The following is a 25473-nucleotide window of genomic DNA, read 5'->3' as shown; positions in this document are numbered from 1 at the left end:
CGCAGGTATTGGGTTACATACAATGAGTGGCGCTGCAACTGGACCAGGACCTGCTCCAGGGATGCCTGGGCATACACCAGCCATTACCCCTAAAACTTGGACTGAAGGTGTAGTGGACTATAATTTTATGTCATGTAAAGTTATGGTTAAAAGTGTGGGTAGAGTTTGGGGAAAAGATGGGGGGGGGGGGAGAGGGGGAGAAGGGAAGGTAAAAAGGCGTGCAGAAAAACAGTGTGCCTAGGACTTGAATCAAGGAGAGTCTAACCATTTATTCATCCGTGAATGACTTGACCACATGAAATTACTGCTGTTGTTAGACAGCCTGAACATGAACCACCTTTTTACAATCAGAATGAAATACGTAAGCTGCCTGAGGGACACCTGTAAAATGTACTTAATAAGTTGTGTTCAGAGCATGCTTAATTGCAGCAAGCTTGTCTTTCAACTGCAGTCATTGCTATAAACAAAAGTTCAAACCATGGTAAAATTAGGCTGCCTTTTTTTTTTTAAATTGAATTGCTTTTAAAGTTCGGTGTAGTCTTTGAGATCTAATGAACAGTGTAACTCTTTTTTTCCCCTGCATGATAGTGAGGTTTTAAATCAAGTCATTCAGATGATTCAAATTCAGCCTGATTTTATTGTTTGAAAGTAGATTGGAAGAAGTATTGTATTGAAAAGAATTAGAAATCCCTAGTAACATACATTGTTTGAAGTTTTGGGGGGTTTTTTAGAGTTAAAAATAAATAGAGTATTGCAGGCTTGCAAATAACACAGCCTTCTCATAAGATAGAAGTGTTGTGCTGTGTTGTTGCTTATGTGTAAATCTGGGGACAGTGATGATGCTGTGATAGTTGATGTCATAAAAAATTCTCTGTCATTAGTCAGCTACTTACGGCAACATAAAGAAAATGAAATACTAATGTGTAATCAGATGTAGAATTGCTTTTGTTGGAGTACTCCCAATGAGTACTTAACATTTGAGTAGGATAATAAAGAGGGGGAAAAGTGTTTCTTGAGAGGTTGTATGTATGAGTTTACCAGGCACAGTGCCTTCTAGCTCAAATGCTCATACTACAAAATGCTGACAGGTATACAGATTTGCTAGATGGATGGGTTTATGTAAATAATCCAGTAAGTCATAATAATGTGTCTGTCCTGTTTAACTACAAGCTTCTTACTGTGTCTTTTTTCATTGCTGTTTTTATTAAGAAGAAAAAATTTGTCTGTCCTTGCTCTATCTGTTTGGAGGTTTTATGTGATGTATTTTTAAAGATTGCACTTCTTGAAATTTATTTTTCATTCATTACGCAGTTGTTTGGGTAGTGTTTGTTTTACAGTTCAATTTGCATGATTCCCTGAAGACTGAGACTGCACAGAGGCTTTTGGTGGGCTTGCTTTCTTTCCTTATTTTTTATAAGCTGAAATGCAATGTTGCTAAATACAGAATCTGCAGCTTGTGCTCAAGTTCCTTTTCTGGAGTTTGTGCAGATGCGTGAATGACAAATGGTGATCTCTGAAGGAATCTTTTTATCTAGATTTTAGTGTGTTGGATTTGAGTTAAGGTTGATTACAATATTGCAGGTGTACTTTGTAGGTTTTTTTTCCTAGCACTGAATTACTATGACTCCTCTGACAATTGACATCTTTATTGTTGCAATGTCTGTTGTCAGTGACAGTTTTTGAACATCTGAATGTGTGGGTGACTTGTTGTCATAATACCATACTGAAATCTATGGCCTTTAGTCATAGACCCATGCTATTTTCATGTTAACTGAGGTGTTAATTTTCAAGGCTATTGGGAATGCTGTAAGATAAAACAGTAACCGGATTCGTGGTATTTGAAATATTTAAATACAATTAATAGGAGATCATAATGAAATGAAGGCTATATATATATATATACTGACTTCTAAGTACAGTTCTAGAAATTTTGATGTGGCTATCTAGTTCTGATAGAGCTCTTAAAACCAGACCTAAATGTGCTTATTGTCAGGTTGTGATTATAGTTGCCTTCTAAGAGGTGCAAGGATAGTGAACAAGAGGTAGAATTAGATCCTGCACTTGCATGAAATAATTTCTACAGCTGTTTTACTACTTCTAATGCTAGAAATAAGTCATCAGGAATGGGAAAAGAAGTAACATGAAGTTTCAGGTGTTTTTCTTTGGAACACTTCCTGCAATGTATGGTATACTTGCATTTTAGTATGTTTTTTTAAGTATGCAGTGTAGTCTATCTCCATGTGCTTTTTCTGTGATTTTGAATGTTTACCTTAGCTTCACATTGTGTCTTTGGAAACTGTCTTTGTTTTCTTCCTGTGTTCCATATCCATTTTATGAATAAGTACTTTTTATGATTCAGGCCAAACCCCAGATCTGAATGTCTCCAACACGCAGCAGAAGCTTCCTGCGCCACCCCCTAGTGGGAGGCCTTCTCCTGCCCCCACAGCTGCCCAGCCTGCTGCCACCATGCCTGGGCCTTCTGTGCCACAGCCACCACCTGGACAGCCTTCGCCCATTGTTCAGCTGCAGCAAAAGCAGAATCGCATCAGCCCTATCCAGAAGCCACAAGGATTGGATCCAGTTGAAATACTCCAAGAACGTGAATATAGGTAAAAGTGAATAATAAGATTCAAATGCATCTGCATATTGTGATTTTTCACTTTCTGAACTTAAACTCCTTACAATCTACTGCTGTAGTGACAATAGTATAAACTGAGTTTCCAGAGACAGACCATGTCAAAGAGAAGTACAGAAACGTCAAACCAAACAATGATTTAATTCTACCCCAAGTTATGAACTAGTGAAGCATACTGACAGTATCATTGCAAACCTGGTAAGTTTAAAACAGGCTCAAGGACTCTGCTGGATTAGTGTATTACTTGGATGCTGCAAACACTGAAAGTTAGGAAATCGAAATGCTTGTGATCTACAGAGAAACAATTCAATGCAGAAATCTTTTAGTATTACAAACAAAAGGGGGGTTAGAAGAGAACAGTGGCCACAGTGAAAACAAATTTTAGTAGTGACGATGAGGTTGGCTGGATGACCAGAGAGTAAAGAGAATATTAGGGATGTTGCGGGCAAGATCAAAAAAAAGGTTACCAGGAAGCATAATCTTTCAAAGTTGCCTCCTGAGTGCCCTGATTAGATGATGATTTAGATTCATTACAAGGTATAGAGGATGACATTTCTTGTGGAGTTAGAAAGAGACTTCTTCCCTCTTCCCATCAGCAAGGCTATTAAACAATTGACTTTGAGAATTTGCCAGGCAGAAGGATCTTAACCTGCGTCAAAAATATATTCCTGATCATTATCAGTCAGAGGAAAGAATCTGCACTTAGTGTATTTGCTTGTTTTGGACTGATGATGCGTCTTCCAGTTACTCTAACAATGAGTATGTAGGGGAAGGTAGGCAAAAGGGATTGTGATTTCGGTGAAGACTGGTTTAAAGACCTTGGCTTTATGAAGGTAAAACACAATGAAGTGTTTTAGAATGTGGTGCCGTGTCCAGAATCCATGCCGTGATCCCAGAAAAGCTCTTATGTTTTGCATAAGATACTGCTTAAGTAACTCACTGGTGTGTTGTGGTCATTCTGTCAGTCTTACCCTTTTTACCTTAAGACTGAATGGCCATAGCTGTTTCGGCATGAGCAATCGCTATATCCTAACATCTTTTTCAGAAAGCTTGTAGAACACACCATTATGGTTTCACAGTTGCTTTGAGTGAAGAATTGTAGCACTAACCTGAGCCAAGAATCATGTGGCCAGTATAATGTAACCTTTTCTGCATCAGTTAACGTCAAATTGTTACTGGTCCTGTTTACCAGCCCTGCTCCATTGCACTATTTGTGGCAAACTGTTATGCCTTAGTATGTGTAAATGGAGGAAACTGAGGAGTGACAGAAAATAGTGGTGTTGCATTTACTAGTGTGGAGAACTGGTTGCAGTTATATCTATTAGGTTCTAAATACTCTACTTCTTGGCAGCGTAAGTGATATGGAGGTTTGATAGGGTTTCTGCAGCAGGAGTGTTTTGGGTTTTGTTTTTTGTGGTAGCACATAGATAATGATCCAAACTTTTAATTTTGAGCACTGCTGGAATTTGTTTTTGCTTTGCATGCCTGAGTGCTTAGAACTTCTGGAAGTCTTTTCGTTATTTAAAACTATGTAAGTAACATCAGACAAAAGCTTTGAAAAAAGGAATTTAACAGCTTTTATGCTTTGAATGGTGCTAGCCTTTGCTTTAGTAAAGGCAGGTTTGATAGAGAAACACAATGTATTCACAGTTTCTTCATAAAAAGGTAGTAGAAAAAAGCCAGTATAAACATTTGTGTCCTGAAAGCAGTGAAGTTAATGAAAGCTTTATGAAACAGTTGTCTCTTGAGATCTCTCAGGCCCTTAATAAAGGGCTGTGATATTTTGAAATACTTAGGAAACTGTTTGCATTACTAATTTTCGTTAAAAAATGGGATTATCACATAGGTATTTTAGGGATTCATAATTCAAACACACAGAGAGACCCAAAAGGTAAAATTCTGGGATACTGCCTTATTGTGTGAGTTTTGAATATGTTTAAGTTAGGAATTCTTGAAAATTACAGATTAGGTTTTCTCAAGTGACTGTACTTGTTTTGGCTGGGATAGAATTAAATTTCTTCATAGTAGCTGTTATGGGGCTGTGTTTTGGATTTGTGCTGAGTATAATGTGGATAAGACACTGATGTTTTAGTTCTTGCTGAGCAGTGCTTACACAGCATCAAGGCCTTTTCTTCTTCTCACACCGCCCCACCAGTGCATGAGCTGAGGGTGCACGAAAAGTTGGGAGGGGACACAGTTGGGACACCTGACCCCAACTGACCAAACGGGTATTCTATACCATGTGATATCATCATGCTCAGCAGTAAAACTGAGGTGGGAGGTTGGCTGGGGACCGCAGCTTGGGGACTGGCTGGGCCTCTGTGGTAAGCAATTGTTTTCGTTTGCGTTGCTTGTCTTTCTTGGATTTTGTTTCTCTCTGTTATTTTTTCCTCTCATTTCCTTACAATTAAAAAAAAAAAAAATTTTCTTTTTAATGATTAAACTGTTTTTGTCTCAACTCATGAGTTTCTTTATCACTTTTACCCTTATGATTCTCCCCCCATCCCACTGGGGTTGGGGGGCTGGAGTGAGCGAGCAGCTGTGTGGGGCTTAGTTGCTGACCAGGGTTAAACCATGATAGTGATCTTGAACTTGATGTTCATGGACTACAGGTATGAAGTGTGCTTCTGGGGAGACAGTGATTTAGTGCTGATTCATGAGCTACGTGATAAAAAGTTAATTGCTGAGGTTTTTCACTGTTTTTCTTGTTGTATACACACCTCTGAAGTGCATAATGGCAGACTTTTGGGGGAAAATACATACTACTGCATACACATTTCTGTTTCTTCATGGATCATGTGCATGATTTGTGTATCAGAGCATGTCTTACACACAGAACAGTATTGTAGATGTGAAATACTTCAGGTTTTGCTATTAGGAAATTACATCTAATTATTATTCTTTTTTCCTTTCCTTGTTACTAGGAAGTTATGTAGTTTGTTTCATCAGATAGGCACTTAGAAGTACAGTGTAGCATTCGTATTCATTAGCTATGTGTTAAATAGACCAGTACCGAAGGAGAAGCAATAATGCACCTATTAACATATTGCAGGATCTGAAAAAACTTTGAATCTAATGAAACATCAGTAGACTGCTTTTTCTCCATGGAAGGTCTTGATCTGATTGTACAAAAGGCTCCAGTATATATTAGCAAAGAGAAAAAAAACGGAGAGTTAATGTTGCTGTCAACATGCAGGGTTATGCTGAGAAGCTATTTGCAGCATATGTTGATTTGAGATGATATTCTATTATAATTATTGTTAAACTCTGTGTGACTGAAGGTGGATAAAAGTGAACTTAGATATTTAAAATTCTTATCAGTATAAGAAGTTCAGATTACTCATGTGTGGAGAGCTGTTAAAGTTGTGTTCCTTGAAATCTGGCCAGAATAAAAAATTCATACTGTGCTTTTATAAAACTCTCCTTAAGACTTTTCTTCAAAATAAATGCTGCTTTTTAATCTCACTGAATAGATCTATTAAAGCTAATAATGTTTGTAATTTAAAGTTGTTTTATTATGTGGAAGGACTTTTTTCCGCCTTCTCATTGCTGATTAAAAAAAGTATACTTGCTAGTGTCCTGCAGATTGTCTGTGGTTTCTTTGTTATCTGCAAAGTCTCTTCTTATATATCTTCATGGCTCAAGACAGTTAGTCTTCTGCAGTAATGCAGCATTGTGACCTTTTTGTTCTTCCAGGAACATCAAAAGTCTTTTGGTGACGTAGAAAAATGCATAGTTTTAAAAAGTTTAGGAGTTTTAGGAAGGAGTACTGTTACAGAAGAGATACTGTCTGCAACTGTACAAGTGATTCCAGTTGCTTTGCAGATTATAAGTCCTGATGCATGTAGTTGCTGTGAGATACCAGTATTTTGGTTTGTTCTGATTCCATGTATCAGGTGCAGCCATTTTGCCTGATGTGTGATCTGCTTTCCAGTTGTGCAACTGATGTGTCAAGTTTATGAGAGTTTATGTCACTGTGCTAATACTGTGGAGCAATGAGGGGGCAAAAGGGCAGGGAAAGAATGATCACTGTATGCAAGGAAGCTCTATAGAAAGTGTTTGCATTCTCCCTTCATGGCAGTTCCAAAGTCCTCATTGCAGGAAAACAGCAGCAGACACCTTTTCTTAGTGTGAGCTGATGTTTCGTGCTTTGTGAAAGTAAAGGGAAATTTTGTGGGTCCCTCCCGTGTAGGGAGATGAGATACCTTCCTGTTCCTGGGCCTTTAGTTTTTTGATTATGGGAAACAAAGGACTCTCTGGGTTTGGGGGATGTGTGTGGGTTTGGTTTTAGTTGGGGTGGTTTTTTTTTTTTTTTAATCCTAAAGCATGTGGGAAATGGAGGGCACTGATTCAGATGAACTTAAATGCAACTTTTGGATAACTTAAAATTTGAGGATGTCTTGTTTCAGTGCCTTCACAAAATCTGCAGTTCACAGAAGTACTTGTAAATAAAACCACAAAAACTATGTGACTGTTAGCTCTGTCATCTTGGTTTTCAATGCAAAAAATAGCAAAAAACAAGTTCAGTCTGGCTTGTCCATTATTCTCTCTTTCTCTCTCAAATTTACAAATGAATGCAAAAGGAGCTTGTAAAGGAAGAGTGAAATAGAATCTGATTTACTGTGTAACAGCTATGTAAGTGTGAATACTTTACTAATGAACTTTTCATTTGTCAATAAAATAAGCAAGTAGAATTCCAGATATTAAGAAAAGTTCTGTCTGTGTCATCGCTGACTGCACTGTGCATAAAACAATACCCATCAAAGAAGCTTGAAATCAGAATGCTGTATAGGATGAGTAAAATAAAATTCCCAAGTTTCTCTTCACGCATGTACTTGTAGTCAAAATTAGAAGAAGGGCCAAAGGGTATTTTCATTATTTGACAACTTATTTTCAAAATGGAAAAGGATACCTAGTGTCATCTCTGCAAAAGCCTGTTAGTTCAGAAACAATTAGTAGAAGCAAAGTGATGCCTGAGGTAAATTGCCTATTTTTAATGTATGATCTTGATAACCAGTTACAGATTTCTCTTGGTGTCTTATCCAATTTTCTGTTTGCATAGACTTCAAGCTCGAATTGCTCACAGAATCCAGGAACTGGAGAACTTGCCTGGTTCTCTGCCCCCAGATCTGCGAACCAAAGCTACAGTGGAATTGAAGGCACTTAGGTTACTGAATTTCCAGCGCCAGGTAATGCCTTTTACTTCATAGTAAAAATTTACTTCATAGGAAAATTCTCATAGAGGTCACAGCCAAACATGTTAATGTAGCAAAGGGTAAACTGGCAAGAGATTTTGCAGCAGCGCTGAGCCTAAGCAGGAGATTTTGCATGAGGGCAGACTTGACTGATAAGCAAGTCAGAGAAATGTTTAACTTAGATGTTATTTTGTTTTCTGAATAAAAATGTCCAAGTGTTCTTTTTGCTTCCTGCTTTATCTTCCAGTCTAAAGTGTAACAATAGAACTGTGTCTTTCATAATGAATGTGGCATTGGCACAAAGACAAAACAAGAACTGGACAGGCTGCAAGTTGATTTTCAACACGAAATAGACACCTCTTTCCAGACATACTTTATATTTGTTGAGGGTCCCCCCTGTTTTAGTGTGCTGGTGTTGAGTGTGGTGTTTCTCTGTGATTTCTTTTCCGGATTTTCCACTGTGGCACAAAGGCTTTGAAAATTAAGTGTAACAAGATCATACTTAACATATAATTTGGATGTTGAGTGCATGTATCAGGAAATGAATTTCAGAAAAGGAATCACACTGCCAAACTCTTATGGGCCTCTTGCCATCGGCATTTCCAGCTAGTTTGGAAGAACAAAGATGTGATTTGGCAGGTCAAGCAAAAATACTTCCTGACAGAAGCCTTGGCAGTAGTTGTACCATGATGTCCAAGTCTTCCTTCCTTCTACCCTTGGCACTCCTTTGTAATGAAGTTTTGTCAGAGGTCAAATGAAAAGCAGGAGTCTCTCCCTGCTGTACTGTTGGGACTGTAGCAGTACTGTTCAAGGCCCTTAACATTTACCTCTCCCAGCTGTCTCCTGTGCAGCTAGTAATGAAATGAATTGTCAGCTGTGTTCAGGTCCAGCTCTAGAAAGTATGTAATGTATGTTGTTTGTTTGTGTTTTACTTCAATGGTGTAACATCTTGGCTAGCCCCTTTAATTACAGCAGGACAGTCATTTGCATCATCTTGTAAAGGAGGAAGAAATGATGATTAAGTGTGATTAACACTTTTGGCCATCCTGTGGGCACTTAAAATTTGTTTAGGGAGACAGACATAGCTGCTGCAACTGTGTAGGTGCTGGATCTTGTCAGAACTGTAATGGAAAGAGGAGGCTGGTACATCTTCAGGACTGTTACTGTTTTACTCTGCCCTAACAGTGTGTAAAGTTGCTCTTTCATATATTAAAAATGAATTTTTTTTAAAGTGTTTCTTTTTTCACCACTGGTAGCTAAGACAAGAGGTAGTAGCCTGTATGCGCCGTGATACAACACTGGAGACAGCACTGAACTCCAAAGCCTACAAACGAAGCAAACGCCAGACTTTGAGGGAGGCTCGTATGACAGAAAAGCTTGAGAAACAGCAGAAGATAGAACAAGAGAGGAAGCGTAGGCAGAAACATCAGGTATTTAAACTTAGTAGCTGTTTGCCCCGTGACAGAAATACACTTTGCTTTGCTGTGCGAGGGTCTTCTCTGTTACATAATTTATTTACCTTTGGTGTTTCTAAGATGAAAAAGACTCCAAATATTGTGATAAGCAGTTGGAAAACAGTAAGATTAGAATTTCTGTATTCCTAATTTCAAATCCTGTGCTTTGTCCAAATGTCTGCGCTAACTTGTTTCTCTTTCCAGGAATATCTGAACAGCATTTTGCAGCACGCTAAAGATTTTAAAGAGTACCACCGCTCAGTTGCTGGGAAAATTCAGAAACTTTCTAAAGCTGTAGCAACTTGGCACGCCAATACTGAGCGTGAGCAGAAAAAAGAAACTGAAAGAATTGAGAAAGAAAGAATGAGGAGACTAATGGTAAGGAGTAGAGGAAAGAATATAGTTGTTTTAGATAAAGTTACATATTGGATCCTTTTAGTATTTCATACACAGTCTCAGCCACACTCATGTGTTTCCTTTGCAGAATAAAGCCTCTGTAATGCAAAAAAGTATAAACCTAAAACTGCTGTAGTTTGATTATGTGTATTTCTGATGATGATAGGGAATGTGATACTGTTCATTTTAACCTGTAGCTACTTCTTTTTTTAAGGTTTTTGATGAGAATAGTTTTTTCTACCAGCATGAAAACAGCCGTTTCTGTATGACATCACTTAATGTCATTAACTTCGTACGCTAACACTGGTATATAGTTGCAGGGGTATTGGTCCATTATGTAAATAATGGACTGTGTTTTATTTCTAGGTTTATAGTTTTGAAGGTTCAATATGATTAACTTGTTCTCAGCATTACTCCACAATTTCTACATAAAGCTAGTTTCACATCTAAAAATATGTAACCTATAGCAGTGAATGCATATATCTTGAGAATTAATAGCAGTCGGTTCCTATCCATTGATGCTCCAGGGCCATACTCCTTCTTGGTGTTTCATAGTTTTCCTTTCCTTGCATCTGCCCAGTATCAGTTGTATTGTTCGTAGGACAGAGTAGAATGGGTTTGTGTATAACTATGTCTGTTCAGAATGCTGTGAAACCAATCAGTGGGCTGCCTGCATTTCAGGAGGTAGAATAATTCTGGAACTTAAAGTGCAGAGAGATTAATGCATATGTACAACTATGTTAGCAACTGCGGTTGGAAAATTTTCTTCAAGACATTGCTTAGCTCTTTTTTTAACACTTTATTAACCTTTACTAGAATTCCATGAAAATTGACATGCTTACTTTGAAACATGCTGGTAAAACGCGGTAAGAATCTAATATGGGTGCAGATGCAAAACTCTAGTCCCTGTCCAGAATCTGTTCCTGCGATGAATAAAGACTGAACAGTTTGGTTTTTTAAAAATCACAGAATGAAATGTAGAAATAATTAAATATAAAAATGATAAAAACTTAGAAACAAAAGTGCATGTAAAATGTAAATGAAGGACTTGCATAAGAGAATTACAAATGTTTGGGCCCTAGGATATTTCTTAAATTTGCATAGTAATCAACCTTATAGACCTTTTTCATAGAGACAATTGCCAACAGTCTATCTAACCAAGCTCGTAAAAATGTTAATCATTAGAGAAAAAAGAGCTGATTAAAAAATAAAGTAATCTTGATATTTTGGAACTATTTTTGAAAATCATGAGGTTGAGCTTATGTCAGTCTTACCATGTAGTATGATAAATAATGAAGATGTCCACTGCTGAAAAATATAAAGTAGATTTGAATGTCCAGAAATGGCACAGGATACCAGTGCTTCCAAAATATCATAGAACCATAGAATCATTCAGGTTGGAAAAGAGCTTTGAGATCGAGTCCAACCGTAAACCCTGCTCTACCAAGTACACCCCTAAACCACATCTCGAAGCACCACATCTAAACGACCTTTAATAAACACATTAAGGGATGGTGACTCAGCCACCTCCCTGGGCAGCCCATTCCAATGTGTGACAACCCTTTCAGTGAAAAAATTTTTCCTAATGTCTTGCCTAAACCTACCCTGGTGCAGCTTGAGTCCATTCCCTCTTGTTCTGTCATTAATTACCTGTGAGAAGAGACCAGCACCTACTTCTTTACTATGTCCTTTCAGGTGGTTGTAGAGAGCAATAAGGTCTCCCCTCAGCCTCCTTTTCTTAAGACCAAATAGCCCCAGTTCCCTCAGCCGCTCTTCATAAGACTTATTCTCTAGGCCTTTCACCGGCTTTGTTGCCCTTCTCTGTGCTCTCTCCAGCACCTTGAGGTCTTTCTGGTATTGAGGTGCCCAAAACTGAAGCCAGCAGGTCGAGGGAGGTGATTCTTCCCCTCTACTCCGCTCTTGTGAGACTCCACCTGGAGTACTGTGTCCAGCTCTGGAGTCCCCAGTGTAAGAAAGACATGTACCCATTGGAGCAGGTCCAGAGGAGGGCCCATATCAGAGGGCTGGAGCACCTCCCCTACGAGGACAGGCTGAGAGAGTTGGGGTTGTTCAGCCTGGAGAGGAGAAGGCTCCAGGGAGACCTTGTAGCGGCCTTCCAGTACTTCAAGGGGGCCTACAGGAAAGGTGGGGAAGGGACTCTGTATCAGGGAGTGCAGTGATAGGACGAGGGGTAACGGTTTCAAACTGAAAGAGGGGAGATTTAGATTTGATATTGGGAAGAAATTCTTTCCAGTGAGGGTGGTGAGACACTGGCACAAGTTGCCCAGAGAAGCTGTGACTGCCCCCTCCCTGGCAGTGTTCAAGGCTGGATTGGATGGGGCTTTGAGCAGCCTGGTCTGGTGGACGGTGTCCCTGCTCATGGGGGGAGGGGGTTGGAACTAGATGATCTGTAAGGTCCCTTCCAACCCAAACCATTCTGTGATTCTGTGATTCCATGACCCATTAACACAAATGTGTGGGCCTGATCATTCAACATCTAATTGTCCCCCTACACAGATATTCATAATGACCTAACTAAGATAACATGTGATTATTGACATAGGAGTTGGTTGGTGTTTCTTTGGAAGCATTTCTGTCATGGCTGATGTCTATTTTGTATTGCTAGGCTGAAGATGAAGAAGGCTACCGTAAGCTGATTGACCAAAAGAAAGATAGACGCCTGGCCTACCTGTTGCAGCAGACAGATGAGTATGTGGCTAACTTGACTAACCTGGTATGGGAGCATAAACAGGCACAAGCAGCCAAAGAGAAGAAGAAGAGAAGGAGAAGAAAGAAGGCAAGTAGTTATAGCTGGTATTTTTAGGCTATCTCTTCTTCAAATCCAATTTAGTGTTGGTAAATACAGGGATACTCGATTGTCATACCCATGCCAGAGTATCTAAAATCATCTGCACTGCCAGATTGTTAACACTGAGGGAACCCATCTCTCTTCACTGAAATACATAAGAAACTTGCTGTCATTAATGGCAAAGAAGGTGAGAAGGAGGCAGGATTAGAAAGTTGTGGGCTGTTAACATTGATTTGCTGATAAACTTGCTACAGGCAAAATTTGGCCAGGCGAGAACATTAGGATTAAAGTGCCCCAAAAGGTTCCAATGGATCCAAAATACATTTTATGAAGATGATAAAAGTCTGGTTTGTGTAACTGTTTCATACAGGGTACCTTTTTTAGACCTCCATATTCTATGCTTGGCTCAGCCCATTTTGTGGGACCATTGGAAACGACTAGAGAGAAAGAACTTGGGTAGGTTTATTGTAGCAAATGAGTATTCTGCGAGTAGTATTGTTCATTCTTAATGTTTAACTGAAGCTTTTCAAAATTACCTTTCTTTGTATGAAATATTTTCCCCTGTGAGAGAGACACGTGGAAACTGAGCAGTGCTAGTTTCACATAAATAATTCTGTGTGAAATAATCATTAAGTAATGATTTGTCATTTTTGTGACCCCTGAGTACCTTTCATCTCTTGCAGGATGGATAAGAAGATTTTTATAATCCATTTCCATGCCTGGTTTGCTACTAATTACTGATACAAATTAAATGTTATATATACATGATTTACAAGCAGCACTCTAAATATAATAATAAATACCAGCATGTAAAAAACTCTGATTTTTGAGATTAATGGCCTAAAAATGCTTTATGTTTTTTCCTGTCCCTCTCCAAAACCTGTGTACTTCTTGTTAAGAGTATATTGTTAACACAGGAACAATCCCCTGCCTACAAATTTAAGATGTAACTAAATGGGATTCTTGACCTGTATTACCATTGACAACAGATGTGATTTACAGTAGAGATAATCGTTAATGAGGTAGTGTGTGGAGTAAATGTGCTGCTGTAATGAAAAACATTAATTCCTTCAACAAACCACATACGTCATATAGTTCTATTTCCATGTCAGTTTAGCTGAAGCAAGTATGAGGAACAGAGCATCTTCTGGCCATGTCAGTAAATAATTTTCTGTCATTGAAGTAAAAATATGCAGTGATTATAAATATCCCAGCCTAAAACCTAAAGGAACATTAGCAGAAAAAAATCTCAGCTCTGTCTTGATCATCTGCAGCTTTTTGTTCATAACTAAGTTCTTTCCACCAAGCTTTTGCTCATCTGTCAAGGATACAGGAGTGCACACAAATATTACCCTTTGTTTTAATTTATAATTCTATGAATTTGTTGTTGCATGGCTGCAGCAGTCTTTGAAATTAGTGGGCACTTGTCTTCTTCTGAGTCATATGCTTTTGATACTTACCCTTTTATGTTTTGTAATCCATGTGAAGCACAGTTTAGTCTACTAACATGTAGTGTAGTGTATGTTTTGCACTTACAGAGAAATGAGAGAAAAGAGTTCTTAGGATTTTCTCCTACAAATCGCAATGAGGAAGCAGAGGGTGAAGAAGTACTTCCTGTCTTTGCCAGGCTCACATCAGATAGTATCCAAGTGAACCCTATGTTTTTACAATAATAAAATTTCAGATTAGGCCATTTTTTTCTCTGGGATACAATTTGGGGAATCTTTATGGTAGATTTTCCCTCTTTGCTTTTTCCACATTCCTGTATTTGTGTCTTCTGTTTCCAGCCTCCTGTTCCGCTAGTGTCCCACATCTTCACTGCAGTCGTGGATTAATCCTGATGAAATTTTCATCTGATAGTCTGGTTTAACTTGCTGTACAACGTTTCACCTTTATTCACAGGAGTTTTTCCTGTCATTATATGGAGAATGAAGAAAATGTAGCTTCCTATTTTTGTAAAATTGTTATTTTCTTGTCAAGGCTTAAATTGTCTAGACTAAAGGCTTCTTGGCGTAGCCCAAAATATGAGTGTGAGATATTTGTCATTATTTACATTTAACTCCTTTGTAACATATGTTTCTGTTTTCAAAAATAATTTTTAACTACAGGTTGTAAATGTTTCAGCTCTCACAGCAGGATCTGATCTTTGCCAAGTGAACAGCGCTGATGTTTACTGCTTATTTGTGGTGGTGTGTTTGGGTTGTAAGTTCTTTCCATTCACTGTAGTAAGCTATAACAATCTTTATATATTAGAGAGCAGTCTCATGTGCAAAAGAATGTATCTCTCCCCTTGTTCATCCAGGGAGGAAATGTCCTTGGTCAATCTAGCTTGTTCAGCCGAGTCCAGATATGTGCTATCATAACTTTTCCTGCCCCTCTGTTTAGACTCTTCATCTGGTACAGTTTCTTTCTTTGTCAGCAGACATATCTGCTGCCCAGGAGTGCTGAAGCAAGCAGCCTTCAAACTCATGTTGATACTCTTACTGACCATTAGCTATTGTTGCATGGAGCAGGACCAATGACATTTATGTAGTCCAGTGAAGTATTTATTAGCCTCTCCGTCAGGTTATTTTTTGTATATTAGAGAATATTGTACTTCATATTTTCAAGGTTTTAGACTGGAATTAAGCTTAGCCAGATTTCCATTTTTGGTAATACTAGTGAAAGGGTAGTTAACAAAGATAATTAGGCATATGTCCCAAAGTATGAAGGCTGTGTAAAAGAAATAAGAATAGACTTTTTTTAAATGTAGAATTGACCCATGTCTAATGCTGCATGTTCATTTGAAGTTCATGCCTTGGAAAATGGACTGTAATGGCAAAGACAAAGGCTCAGGGCTTGGTCTGAAGCAGATATTGAGGATCATCTCAGTATTTGGAAGTGCAGCTATTCTTAAGTATACTTCTTAGAAAAAAGAAAACTAGATTAGATTATCTGAATTTATCACACACATTAACTATACTTGGAAGTTGTTTATCTATAAAACACAATTTAAGAGATCTGTTCTTGTTGTTAGTTTACATTGGTAACCAAAATAAAACTGTCCTGTGGTACTACAAACCCAGCACTGTGACAGGAGCAGAAGCTATATTCTGTCCTTTCTTGCTCATTGTCAGAATTATTTAGGAAAGTTCCTATTTAGAAGCAAACTATGTCTTCCATTTTCTCATACTATCCTGACATTTTTAAGTAGGATAAATGAGGACAGGCTTGACGGAAGTATTGCTTATTTCTCAGAGTGGTGCCTGGGGAGAAAAGAAATCTAGCTTACTCCAGCTAAGAACTCCAGGGTTGGGTTTGTTTGTAATTGTGTAATTGTGGTCTGGACTTAATTGGGATATAGTGCAAAGAACTCTCAAAACAGCCCTTCCAGTTAGTTGTCAGACCCAAAAAAATTGTGTACATACACAAAATAAATGTGCCTATCACAAATATAGGTACATGGTGACACTTCTGAAACTGAGATTAAACCACTTCAGAGGTAATTAATAGTAAATCAGATAAAAATTAGTTACCATTTTGTTTGTATTAGCATAGTCTGTAAGCAAATGAGCTCTAGGTCTAGACCAGAAATTCGGCAGGCCAACCACTTCTTAGATGCAGATTTATTATAACAAAGGTGTTGTAGGTACCCTGGTTGTACTAGTAAATAGTTTGTGAATTTGGTAGTAACTCTGTGCCTGTCTCTACCTATATCCACCCACACCTTAAATTACATGCATCCCAGGCTGTTCAGAAATAGAGTGAAACATATTCATGGTCCAAAAATGCTTACGTCATACAAAGTATTCTCCCTATGCTTGTAATCTGACTGTGATATTTTTCACTTCTTCGTCTGTTGTAGAAGGCTGAAGAAAATGCAGAAGGAATGGCATCTGGTCTTGGTCCTGATGGAGAGGTATGAATTTTGCAAGGTGGTTGGTTAGTTTATTTTTTTATTTGTTTGTTTTTAACTTTCTGGTGATTGTTCAGTGTACCATTGCTATAGCTTAAAAAAAAATAATGACCACAAATGTTCTAAGAAGAGCTGTTGTTTATAAACAGGAATAAAAATTACCTGGATTAACTTCTCTGGTAGCCTGTTTCTCTTTAGAAAGTTGAAGACTAAAAGAAAAATACATTGAATCCATCACTGAGTATGCTGAAGAATCCCTCAGCTTTGTTATATGCTTAAAAGTAAATGGTTTTCTTGCAGTCCATGTGTAGACTTAATTTACTTTCTAAAATGAGATTGTAAACACAGTATATTCTTGCTTTTCATTTTGTTGACAAAAGCATATCATTACCTTTCAGATACAGGACAGACTATACTATTATGATGGCTTAAGTCATCTGAAAGTTCTTTCTTCCTCAGAAGCAAATGGAAATGAGTCATTTTTCTGTGTTGCTCTTTGGATAGTATTTTTCATTCAGTAGCAGAGCATATGCTACCTCATTAAGAGCTCTTCTCTTAATGCCATTTTTCTATTCTGTTTCATATAAAAGACTTTAGAATTGTATTTATTGTGTTACTTTTGATCTTTTTTGTTCTGGCAAGTATGTAGGTACTGATGTAGTTAAAGAGTTATAGTAAAATACTTTAATAAAGTTATGGTTGCGCAAGGAAAATGCACATTCCTCTAACTTCAGTATTTATGGAAATGGGGTGAGTTTTATACTCTTGACAGTCACTATTTATAACTGTTCAGAATTATTTTTTTCTTGTTCATATATGTATATATATGGAAAAGACTGTTCAGTAGAAGCAGTGGTAGAGGGCAAAAGGTTTTTAAATTAGAAAATCTGTAATTAAACAGGGCAAAGAAATAACAGAAAAAGTAATTATGCTGTTCTGGTTTTGTTAGAACACCAGCATAAGTAAAAGGTTGCAGGTGCTCTATCAGCTTAATCGAAGAGGTCAGGACAGTGATTCATTAAAATGGACTGCCTTTACTTAAAAAGTTAGCTAAATTGTTACATTCTTCTTTTTCCATTTGAAAGAAGTCATAAGGTTAATGTACATTTTTTTATTACAGGTGTCCATTGGTATAAATAACAGGATTAAGTGCCTATAAGCTATATACATACCTTGTGTCTTGTTTCACAGAAGCCAACAGTGTATTCTTTTCCATGCTGTTTTTATTAGTTTATTTGGAGTATTGTAATATATTTATGGATGTCACATGGAATATGTTACACAACAGAAATACTGTGACTCAGTATTTGCTTGAGAACCATGTGGGAAGGTGTGGCTTCTAATAACAAAACTTCACTGCTTGTTCAGTTCTGGAATTTTGAAGGGACTATTACTTCTTTATATTATGTATGACAAGCGTGAAATTCAGTTACCTTATGGTATAAAATGTAATTTTAATTTTTAGCCTATAGATGACAGCAGCCAGATGAGTGACCTTCCAGTTAAAGTGACTCACACTGAAACAGGCAAAGTTCTTCTTGGACCAGAAGCACCAAAAGCAAGTCAGCTGGATGCTTGGCTGGAAATGAACCCTGGGTATGTAGTTAGCATACAAGTAGGCTGCTTTTTCTATTTGCTTAGTATTTTTCATGGGCTTTTCTTAGTTATTCTTTTTTCTTGTTTACCTATTCTTTTAATTTATTACGTGTGAAGCTGAGTAGGAGTTGTATTGAACCTAATCCCTCATCTTGTTATTTTTAATTCATAACCTTTCTGTCATCTTTGTACAGCTATGAAGTTGCTCCCAGGTCAGACAGTGAAGATGAAAGTGGCTCTGAATATGAGGAGGAGGTATGTGTCTTCAAAAAAGAATACTGTGCCAAATAATACAGTAAAAAAATGAGTACTTATTCCATATGATATTTTCTTCTTTTTCATAAGGAAGGAAGGGAAAACAATAGTAGGTGCGTCAGTGTTTTAAGAATAATATAAACAGGAAAAGTAACTGGTTTTGTAGTTCTTTTCAGTTCATAGCAGTTTTCTTTCATATATGCTGTAAATGCTAACTGGTAATAGAGGTTAGGGAAAGTAAATATTTTACTCTGCCTGTTAATAATGAACCAGAGAATATAAGCAGGTTGCTATTTTAAAATATGTGTCAGGAAAGGCTGTATTGTGGCTTTGTGCTGAACAAAGTTAACATCTTTAATGTTTATGCATTGGAGGTTTTATTGGCAATTCTGAATAACACAGTTGTTACTTACATATTATGTTTATTAAAATGTTAGGGATTATGTCAGGGATTTATGTTCAGACTGATTCAGTATTTCAATGGTGATTTAAGTACTAAAACCAGAAGTTCTAAAATGAATCTTAAAGTTAACACACACAAAGATCTCAACCCCGCAGGGTCATAATTAGATACTGTGAATAATCAATACCGATACTGGCATAGCATTTTCCAGACTTTGTAAAGGACAGGAAAACTGAGGAGCAGAGAAGGACTGTGTTCAGTCAACAGGCTAGTAGCAGAACTAGGTGCAGAATTCAGATCTCCCAAGTCTAGCAGTCTTTACAATACTAGACCAAATGACCACTGAAACTGACTGGACTCTATGATATTAAGGTACATGCCTTTGTAGAACTAATTACTGCTAATGTAATTCTATAAGACTCTCAGTATTAAGATAGATAGGAGGGGAGGGCCTGATACCTGTCAGATTCTAGAAGGAATGTTGAAAGAGGTGTGCCCACATTTTTAGCACAGACTTTTTAGCAGCAGTGTTGTTTAGAGCTGGGGAAATCATTGTTGGGAGAATACACTTGCAGAACTCAGAGCAGTGTTTTGTTCAGCTTCATTAGTGTGCTTTTAAGTTGTTGGTTATCTGTGGCAACTGTAGCCAGAAGACAAATTAAGTTATTTTTAAAAGACTGAAAAAGTGGTCTGTTTTTTAAGAAGTTAAGAAACTAGAAGCCTAAACCAGCAGTTTTTGGCAGTTTTTCAAGCTTTATTAAATTATCACACATCTGGAATGTGATATGTACATGTACATGGTATTGGAATCCTCTCCTTGAACACGGTAGACAGAGTAAGGCTTTTAAAAGTAGGACCATTAAAGGGGAAAATCTTATTTTGATGTATCATTACTTCCTATTCGTTAATGTATGTTAAAAATTATCCTCTTGTTATGCTGCAGTGCAATTCTGTTGCAGAATAGGTGTAAGTTGAACTTGTGGTTCGGGTTTGTCATAAAGTGTTGGCCAATGACTGTGTGAATGCCAGTTGAAAATAGGAAGTTGTTGAACTTCACAGCACCTCTGTTCTTTTTCTGTATTCTGTAGGATGATGAAGAAGAATCAAGCAGGTTAGAAGCAGATGAGAAGATACTCCTAGATCCTAACAGTGAGGAAGTTTCTGAGAAAGACGCAAAGCAAATCATTGAGTGAGTGTTTGTTAGGTACTAGGTTTTGTTAAGAACTGTAATTTCTTACAGTTGCATTTCCCAAGAATAGCTTGCTCTAGATTACAGTGAGTTGTGGTAGCTTTTCTGGCATGAAGATCTGCAGAAGGAGGAACATGATCATTTGGTATTAATTGTGTACTTACTGTTCATAAAGTAGCTTGCACCATTTGGTGTACTTGCCACAGTTGGGGATTTGCACTGTTTCTTTAGACACACATGCGTGAGCTGTGGCCAAAACCCCTATTTGTTTGTGGGAGTTCACTTTAGTTCTTTTTCTGCTTTCTAGAACAGCCAAACAAGATGTGGATGATGAATATAGCATGCAATATAGTGCTAGAGGGTCTCAGTCCTACTACACTGTTGCTCACGCGATCACAGAAAGGGTGGAAAAGCAGTCTTCTCTTCTTATTAATGGCACACTAAAACATTATCAGGTAAGAAATCGTTAAAACATTAAAGTATTTAAAACTTGGAGTTATGCTTGACATTTCAATGTGGTGTTTCAAGTGGCAAACTGAAGTTTTGTTAAGAAATAAAAGATCTCTAGTAGGTAAGCATTTGGGAGTTACATGGACAAACCAGTGACAGTTACCTATCACAGATAATGATTCATACATACTGCTTGAATAATAACACTAACTTTCTGCATATACCTGTAACATTTTTTTTCGTTGCAGGCCAATAATATTTTAGTTTTGCTATCCTTCTCATTGACCTGGAATTTCAGTTCCGCTTACTGTTTTCGTTTGTGGTGCGTTAACAGTATTTTTCTTCTTCCAATATTTAAAAGTTTAGGATTTTATTTTTTAATTAAGATCCTAATATTTCAGTGCATTTCTCCTTATAGAGAAATATGCCTCTCTCTCGGCTATGATGCCCTCTTTATTTTTGCTGCCTCATTGCCAATATGTTCAGCTTGTGCACCCAGTGAAGCAGGAAGCCAACAGATGCAGTCAGCAGCCTTCTTTACTGCATAATCCTGATTCATTGTCTGGGAAGGTTTACCTGACATACCAAGTAAATAGTGCATAACAGTACTAATTTGATGGCCATATTGGCTTATGGATGGGAAGTTAAGATTGTGATAATTCCTTTACTTCCTGAGTTGTAATTATGTATGGAATACAGAAATATTCTTTAATTATGCAGATCTGTGGTTTGCAATGTAATTTCCCTTTGTGCCACAAAGCAAAATAATTCAGTCTGTGGAGTTACACAGACACTCACAGGGATTAACAATTAGAGCATGTCCTTCAGCTGCTAGATGAAGTAGATTTGTTCTTTATGGTGTCTATTCTGTGTAGTAATTGCACAGAGGTAAAAGGCACACTTGTCTAAGGAGCTTTATGTCAGGAGTGGTGAGGCTTGGCTCTGGTTCTAGCAAGAATGTTCTGAAGGAGACTGTTCTGCAAATCTCCACTCCCTGTATTTCCCTGTCCTCTAGATTTTACATGCTTTTTCTTTCTAAACTTTTTTTGCTTTTCCTGTTTCTTACTGTCAAGTTTGGTCAGATTGTCTCTTCCTTCATATCAGTATATGTCAGTGGAGAAAATTCAATGACATAGAAAAGACAGTTTTCCTGTTCTCAATTCTGAAGCTACTTTGTAAGTGGGATGTGCGGGTGCAGAACAAATTTGGATCAACTCTTAGTGACTGGAAAATTTAATACCTAGATATAAATCCATCAGCATGTATATAAAGCCAGGAAATTGGCAACTTTATTTTGGATACTCTCTCACAGGGACAACAGAAGGTTACTTCAAGAATGTAGTGTTTTCTCTCTGAACTTTCTCAGGCCTCTTAATTTACTTCCCTCTCCATGCATGAGACACATCAAAAGTCTGGATCTTAGAAGCAAAAACTTACTTTGTACTTGCATGAGTAATGTGATACAGACCTGTGTGGAAGTCCGTGTGGCAAGGGAGTAATCTGAGTCAATGCTTTCTAGCAGTGTGAAACTCTGTTATGTAGTCATTTCTTAGCTTAGTACTGTGGCTTCCTTCCAGCTCTGGGATTTTATACACAAGGTATAATGGGACAAAGGGGTCCTGCTCTGACACATGCAGGTATGGACAGCAGACACTAAATGGGCATGTGCAATGAGCTTTAGCATACCAGTGATGCAGTTGGCAAATGTGAGGCTTACGTGTTTTGTGCAGACTTGATGGGTTTGGTTTAGAAAGATTTTAATTGACACAGGCAAATGGCATGAAATATGCACAGAAAGTTTAGCATTTGACAGTTTTGAAATTGAAGAACAAAGAACAAACTCTTGTAATGTTAAGTATTCATCAACCTTAGATGTATTGTGTTGCTTTGGGTGCAGCACAAAAAACTTCCATGTGTAAAATCTGACTTCATATTGTGGGTTCTGCTAAACAGGAGTGATGATTTCCATATACCTGTTACCAGAAATTTATCTTGGTTTGCTTGGGTTTTTTTTTTTTTTTGGAGGGGGGGCAGGGGGCAAGGAAGGTGTTAAGGTAGCCAGGAATCCCCATGCATATATCCATGCATATAATATTATTAAAAGAAATCCAACGTCTAAGTAGGCAGGGACATCAGAACTTTGGTCTGTAGTACTGGTGTTAATTATGTTGAGTTTTAAATAACTGAAACTATTACTCTTCATTTCAGCTCCAGGGACTGGAATGGATGGTTTCACTCTATAATAACAATCTGAATGGAATTTTAGCTGATGAAATGGGACTAGGAAAGACAATACAGACAATTGCACTCATCACTTACCTGATGGAGCACAAAAGGCTCAATGGCCCCTATCTCATCATTGTTCCCCTTTCGTAAGTAAAGGATCTCTTTCTGCTATTACCATTCTAAGCGTTGCCAGTTGTTTTATTCGGAACACACACTTGGTTTTTGTGTAATGACAAGATGAGGTGCGCAGTGGGATTACACTGAGCATGTATTCAGTGTTTTCTGTGATCATTTCTTTCCAGGTAATTGCCTGACGTTGAAAGGGTGACGAGAAAGCTGATAAAGCACTTGGTTCCGTTAGTTTCACTGTCTGCTCTTGGCAAACCGAGTAGTGAATTTAATGTAAATCACTCTTAAGCCACAAGAGGGGGATGGCATTTATTTCATATTACATGCCGGCAGTTCCCCATTCAACTTTTAATGATGATATTAAAAATCTGTTGCTTAATTCTTTAAACAGCTGCCCCCCCATCTAATACAAAATAATTGTGCTTTGATGGGGTTGGATTATCTTTTAAGTACTGTATAACTAGCCTGAGATGTAGCCTTGATGAGTGATACTCCCACTTCGGTCAAGTGTCCAGATTATGATTGTTTACTGTGTTGCCCCCTTTTCCTTTTCCTCAGTTTTCCAAGATGCTGCTTGTTTTGTACATTTCTTTTAATGCGTTTTCCTTTCTCTGAAAGTGAGGTGTGGGTTTTAGTGATTTGAAGTGCTGTGTTTTAAATAAAAACTGTCAGGGATTGTGAAACTGATGTAGGACATGGAGAAGTTGTTTACTGATTTTTGTGTGTAAGTGATTTGATTGATGTGCAGAAATTCCCTGGTCTTCTCATTAGATAATTTGTCTGCTGGTTGTGGTGAGCATGCAAATGTGTTGTGGGATAATTTCGTTTGAGGTATCCTGTCTTCTGGCTGTGCTGCAGTAGTAACTGAATGACTAACATAAATACCACAGCTGTGCCTAACTGTATGAATACAAATTATGAGCTCTAGTGTGAAAATAAATGTCTGGGAGAAGATCTGTAAAGTAAAACAAAGTTAAAAATAAAGGGAGAGTGTTATTATTGTCAGATTTCGTATGGGAACAGTAAAAAAATCAGATTTCTTTCAAGTACTCTGTAGTGATTTTTCTTGTATTTCTAAAAAAAAAAAATGTCTTTCTTGTATACATTTTAAAAGCTGCCTTTCCCTGCCTTTTCTTAATAGCTAGTACTGCTGCCAGCACAGGCCCAGTAAGGCCGGGGCGGGGGGGGGGGGAAGGCAAGCAACTAAAAAACCTCAAAGTTGTTTTTTATCTTTTGCTGCTGTTCTATGATAGCAGCTAGTTTAGCCATAAAAACAAAATTGTTGTCATCACACAGCAGAACACAGTGCTAAGGTGTATCTACATAGTGACATTGGGTGGCATGATGAGTAGTTCTGCTTGAGTAGAACACAGATGAATTCTATTACCAACTTTGTGAGGCTATATTTGAAAAGCTGTAATATAGTGTCAGTTTTTGGATGATGAATAGTATAAACGAACTTACAAATCTATTTTTTGTTCAGGGTTGTTTTTCTTGGTCTTAATAGGCTCCGAAATACAAAGATGCACATAAAATATTACTCTGAGTTGGTTTCAAAGAGGCCCCTGAATATGAGCTGAGAGAGAGTTTCACACTTTTTTCTGTTTACTCCCCTCTCAGAGATGCTTATATTTTATTAGAGTATATAAAGTGCATTTTTAAAAATACACCGTTAATTATGGGGGTTGATTACATGAAATGCATTTAAAATTTGGCAACCACTTGGAAACATTTGTAAAGTTTGACTTTATTTCACACACAATATTCACTTTTATTTAATGATGAAATATATTACTTTTTCTTTATAATCTCTGTGATAGGACTTTATCCAATTGGACATATGAATTTGACAAATGGGCCCCTTCTGTGGTGAAGATATCTTACAAGGTTTGATTTGCTTTTTGTATGATTATCATAGAGTTGAAGGAATGAGAATAGAACCGGTTTTTCCTCTGCCTCTGCAAGCATTTCTAAACTGTTTGCTTGTAAAGCTTTGTCGTGTATATCAAGTACTAAGGAGTGAGAGTTAATCATACTAAGAAGACTGTAATAAACTGTAATTACTTTTACATAGTGAAATGCAGAATAAAATTGTTAATTTTCATATTGCAAGGCTTCTGATGAGAGTAATACAAACAATGACTACTTCACATTTTATACATAGCTGAATACTTTGCTGTTTGTCTACTGTAGTGGTGGTAGGGCCAAGCAACTTTTAAGGAGACTAAACTACTAGCTGCATGTTTCCAGTGGCCCACAGAGAGAGCTTTACAGTCTAGCAACCATTTAGGGAAAGCACTCTGAAGTAATCTAGAATGCATCAGTGTATTTGCAATACTGTAGGATTACAAATTCATGTGCTTGCTCTGTGTCTGCTAATTATGTATTTTCTTCATCAGAAGGAAGAGTAACTACTCACTTCTCTTTCTCTTTTAGGGTACACCTGCAATGCGCCGCTCACTTGTTCCTCAGCTTCGAAGTGGAAAATTCAATGTTCTTTTAACTACTTATGAGTACATAATAAAGGACAAACATATCCTTGCTAAGGTAATAATAACTGTCATCTCTTAACAGCAAGACTTTCAAGACACCTTCAAATGGTTTTGTAGGGAAATCCTGAGTTGTTCTGTTCTTCAATAGAAGCTAGACCTTTCATTTACTTTTCTGTTCCTGTGTTTATGATTGGACTTCTCAGTCACAGCTCTTCTGGTAAACACCAGGATTTTTCTGAATGTGGCCAGGACACTTAATTCATTTGTGCAGTTCTGTCAGTACTGTATACCTGCCTGTCCTTGAAAAAACAGGACTTTTCTCCCCTCTGCTTAATGGTGAGATTAAACT

At 37.6% G+C, this 25473-nt stretch overlaps 1 protein-coding gene across 1 annotated transcript in view; it reads left to right on the top strand.

Moving 5' to 3' along the window:
- Positions 1–25473, top strand: part of SMARCA2 (SWI/SNF related BAF chromatin remodeling complex subunit ATPase 2) — a 101421-nt gene that overhangs the window by 18696 nt on the left and 57252 nt on the right. The window contains exons 4-17 of the mRNA XM_086480570.1: positions 6–107; positions 2360–2609; positions 7698–7824; positions 9087–9260; positions 9489–9662; positions 12307–12477; positions 16334–16387; positions 17850–17980; positions 18175–18235; positions 19727–19827; positions 20135–20282; positions 22486–22649; positions 24453–24519; positions 25069–25179. Of these exons, the coding sequence (XP_086336696.1) occupies positions 6–107; positions 2360–2609; positions 7698–7824; positions 9087–9260; positions 9489–9662; positions 12307–12477; positions 16334–16387; positions 17850–17980; positions 18175–18235; positions 19727–19827; positions 20135–20282; positions 22486–22649; positions 24453–24519; positions 25069–25179 (1835 nt within the window). The remainder of the gene's footprint in view (positions 1–5; positions 108–2359; positions 2610–7697; positions 7825–9086; positions 9261–9488; positions 9663–12306; positions 12478–16333; positions 16388–17849; positions 17981–18174; positions 18236–19726; positions 19828–20134; positions 20283–22485; positions 22650–24452; positions 24520–25068; positions 25180–25473) is intronic.

Source organism: Leptosomus discolor, chromosome Z (assembly GCF_034619465.1).
Source record: "Leptosomus discolor isolate bLepDis1 chromosome Z, bLepDis1.hap2, whole genome shotgun sequence".
NCBI lineage: Eukaryota > Metazoa > Chordata > Aves > Leptosomiformes > Leptosomidae > Leptosomus > Leptosomus discolor.
Note: the sequence above shows the minus strand (reverse complement) of the source record. Positions and strands in the feature narration are given on the sequence as shown.